General features: G+C 42.6%; 1 protein-coding gene across 18 annotated transcripts in view; it reads left to right on the forward strand.

The window, feature by feature from the left end:
* Huwe1 (HECT, UBA and WWE domain containing 1, E3 ubiquitin protein ligase) overlaps nucleotides 1-493 on the forward strand; it is a 139,240-nt gene extending 138,747 nt beyond the window's left edge. For 17 of the 18 annotated variants that reach the window (XM_026784727.1, XM_026784725.1, XM_026784724.1 and 14 more), the window contains one exon: nucleotides 275-493. In XM_026784727.1, the coding sequence (XP_026640528.1) occupies nucleotides 275-377 (103 nt within the window). In that variant the 3' untranslated portion in view covers nucleotides 378-493. The remainder of the gene's footprint in view (nucleotides 1-274) is intronic. The other variant, XM_026784735.1, reaches the window with a different exon arrangement.
* The last annotated feature ends 2,910 nt before the right edge of the window (nucleotides 494-3,403 follow it).

The raw sequence follows: 3,403 nt of genomic DNA on the forward strand, positions 1-3,403 counted from the left end.
CAGTCTTTTTTTTCAAGGTAAAAAAAATTTAAATGGAATTTACCAACTCACCATTTATGTGTCTCCCAGCTGTCTTTTCTGTTGGTAAGGCCAATGAAGTCTATATTGCCAATGGCCAGTATTGAAGCCAGATTACATTAGATCGGGCTGAGGAAAAAATGGGAGAGTCACCGAGAAGCAGAGGGATAGATTGACTCTTGCTCAGAGAGGAATCGGTTGGTAGCACTGGGATTCATTTGTCTTTTCTCATAAACTAATCTTTCTGTCCTTTTAGTTTTAATCAACTGGACCTGCCTGCCTATGAGAGCTTTGAGAAGCTCCGCCACATGCTACTGTTGGCCATCCAGGAGTGCTCTGAAGGCTTTGGGCTGGCCTAATAAGGCCCTGCCTACTTCTGTGGGGTTTTTCTACCATTGTTGGACTTGGGGAGGGGGGATTTAAAAAGATCCAGAAAGAAAATGTCAAAATCCAATAAATGAAATTCACCAACTCACCATGTGTGTGTCCCAGCTGCCCATCTTCCCTAGTGCATACCTGTTCCTTTCTCATTCTCTTGCCTTTCTTCTTTCCATGCCGTCCATGATCCCCGCCCCTGTGTTAAGAAGGCAGTAGCCTTTGCAGGGACCTGTTTGTCCCAACTGAACAGTGTGCTCCTCAGATTCTGTGTTCAGAAGGATTTGCTGCATTGAGACTTGAAACCTTTGGATAGGGGAAAAATTATATATATATATATTTTTTTGTTCTGTTTGCATTTCTTAATTTGTGCTTGGAATGTGTTGATGTGCACAGCTAATGATTCAATGCGAGACAAGATTGGCATCTGTGTTGTGGAGGTTTCAAATAAAGAGCACTCTTCATAACTCACTTTTCACAATGGAGTTTTTTTCAAATTAAAATTGAAAAAAGAAAAACTTCTTCCATACTCGACAAATGAACTTTGCAGACAACCATCTCTTATACCCTTCTTCTCAGCCACCCTCCTTCACTTCTGGTACAATTTCTTTCCTCGGTCAGTTTCCCCAGAGAAGAGACTGACTAGCACCAGGAATTGGGATTTACCTTGAGTATTTAGTGAGCATTTATGATAGTCTCAATTTTAATTTCCTTAGAAGTTTCTATTCCTTTCTAGTAATTTTAATAAACGATAGCTCTCCACAAGACCACCCTTTTTGTTTTCATTTTGTCTGTCTTGTCATTTGTCTGCAAGTCTTCACGGATGATCTAGTAGTCTTCTGTGGTTTTTATTCTATCCAGCACTTAAAGCTGATCAGACTTTGATGGTTCGTTCCAGCCTTGAACAACAAAGAAATTTAATAAAAGTTTAGTTAGAAAACAAGCCTAAGTAGTACTTTCTTTGTGTGGTTTTTCTTATTCTCTGAGGCACTACCGCTTAAAGATTTTTCCCTGTTGACATCTCATAGTAGGTATAGGAAAGTGAAGGGATGGTCTCACCCTGATTCCAGGGGCTTGCTAAATTGGCTGGCAGACATTTTCTTTCTGTGCAACACTAGGTCCCCTGTTCTGACAACTGAAAAGACCAGCTGGTGAATTGCCACTGTCTCTGAACATCTTGTGTAATAGGAAGCAGTCGCCTCTCGACACATGCTGTCTCAGGCAGTTCTCCCTAGTGTTAAAGGCCTTGCATTGTGTCCTAAAGCTGGGTAGGAATTGCATTTAAGGAAGAAAAGAGTATCTAGGTTGAGCCAACACGGGCTTAAAGGTTACAAGTTCACAGCAGGTAGTGAACCTCCAAGGGACTGACTGACCTAGGCCCTCTGCATGTGTGGGACAGGTTGCTTGGTCTCATTGTAAGGCTCCTATCAGTGAGATCAGGACCTGTCCCTGGTGTTTTGCAAACCTGTTCTTGCCCAGCCTTGACACAAGGGCTTGAACTCAGTCATGCCTCAACTTGATGTGCCATGCTTTGCTCAAGCTCATGGAAGGCCTGCCCCTTTCTGAATGGAGATGGAAGAGTGGAAGGGGACACTGCACCTGTTATGTAAATAAAAAATATTTTAAAAGTCCCAGGCGGTGGTGGCACACAGGTGGATCTTTTGAGGTCAAGGCCAGCCTGATCTACAAGAGCTAGTTCCAGGACAGCAAGGACTGTTAAACAGAGAAACCCTGTCTTAAGAAACCAAATAAAAATCTCGTTGTAACCCACAGGCCTGTGGGCAGGGGAGGGTTAGTTAAAAGGTCCAGCAGATGGAAGGGAATAAAGCTTGAGTTAGTTCCTAGCTTGTATGCTCGCATCTATTATCAAAGGACTAAAAGCTGGGGCAGGAGAGTTGCTGCCAGTTCAAGGCCAGCCTGGGCTATAGAGTTCAGACCCTGGCTCAGAAAACTTTATTCTTGAGCTGAAAAATAAAGCTCAGTTGTGGTATGTTTGCGTAGCACGTGAGACCCTACATTTGGTAACCATCACAGCGCAAAAGAATTGGAAGGAGTGTATGGATTGGAGGTTGAGGGAGCTACAGGAATGGAGAATACAGGTAGAGTTGTAATAAAGGAACATTATTAATGGATAAATTTACTAGACTAATTTCAGCAAACAGTCCAGTTCTAGTCATATAAACATTCAAAAGTTAAGAGTCATTTACTAAATAGTCAATTGTGATCCCAGTGGGGAACCAACTGAAGATTTTTTTTTTAAAGTGAGACATATACTTGAAGCTAGAGAACATCATATAGTTCTATTTCATAGCCAGAATTTATTCCTAGAATCAAGAGGTATAAATGGGAGTAGCTACTGTCAGTAGTACAGCTGAATGAAGAATTTTACTTCATGGTTCAGCAACTTTGACTCTACCAGTTTGGAAATCTTACTCCCAAAGGAACTTAGATGTTTCCTGCCAAAAGGCACAAAATGGAAGGACAAACATTTTAGACATTTGGGGCTCCTGCCAATGAAGGGGATTTGAAAATTCAGCCTGCAATGGTTGCACACACCTTTACTCTCAGCACTCTGAGACAGAGGCAGGAGGATCTCTGTGCATTTGAGGCAAGCCTGGTCTACAACACCAAATTCAGGCCAACCAGGGCTGCATAGTAAGACCCTGTGTCAAGAAAAGTTATGTCACTGGTTTCAGTTGTGCGATCCAGAAGCAATTATTTAGTGTGCTTTTTGGTACTTCAGTGTCCAGGGAAAAGGTTAAGAACTGCAGCAACCAAAAATGGGCAGAATGATCAAGAACTTGGGCTCCTTAGGAATGAAAGTTTGGGCGGCTCCATCAGGTACAAAATTTTTTTAAGGTTCTGTGTGAAAACGGGACAAATGTATCCCAATCATCCCGTTGCCCCAAGTTCTCCCCATCCTACCCTTCTCACTTTTTTCTCCCCTTCTCCCCTTACCCCCCTCCCACCCCACCCTTAAGATCCCGATTTTTTGCCTGGCAATCTTGTC

The sequence above is a fragment of the Microtus ochrogaster genome, chromosome X, assembly GCF_000317375.1.
Source record: "Microtus ochrogaster isolate Prairie Vole_2 chromosome X, MicOch1.0, whole genome shotgun sequence".
In the NCBI taxonomy this organism is placed as follows: Eukaryota; Metazoa; Chordata; class Mammalia; order Rodentia; family Cricetidae; genus Microtus; species Microtus ochrogaster.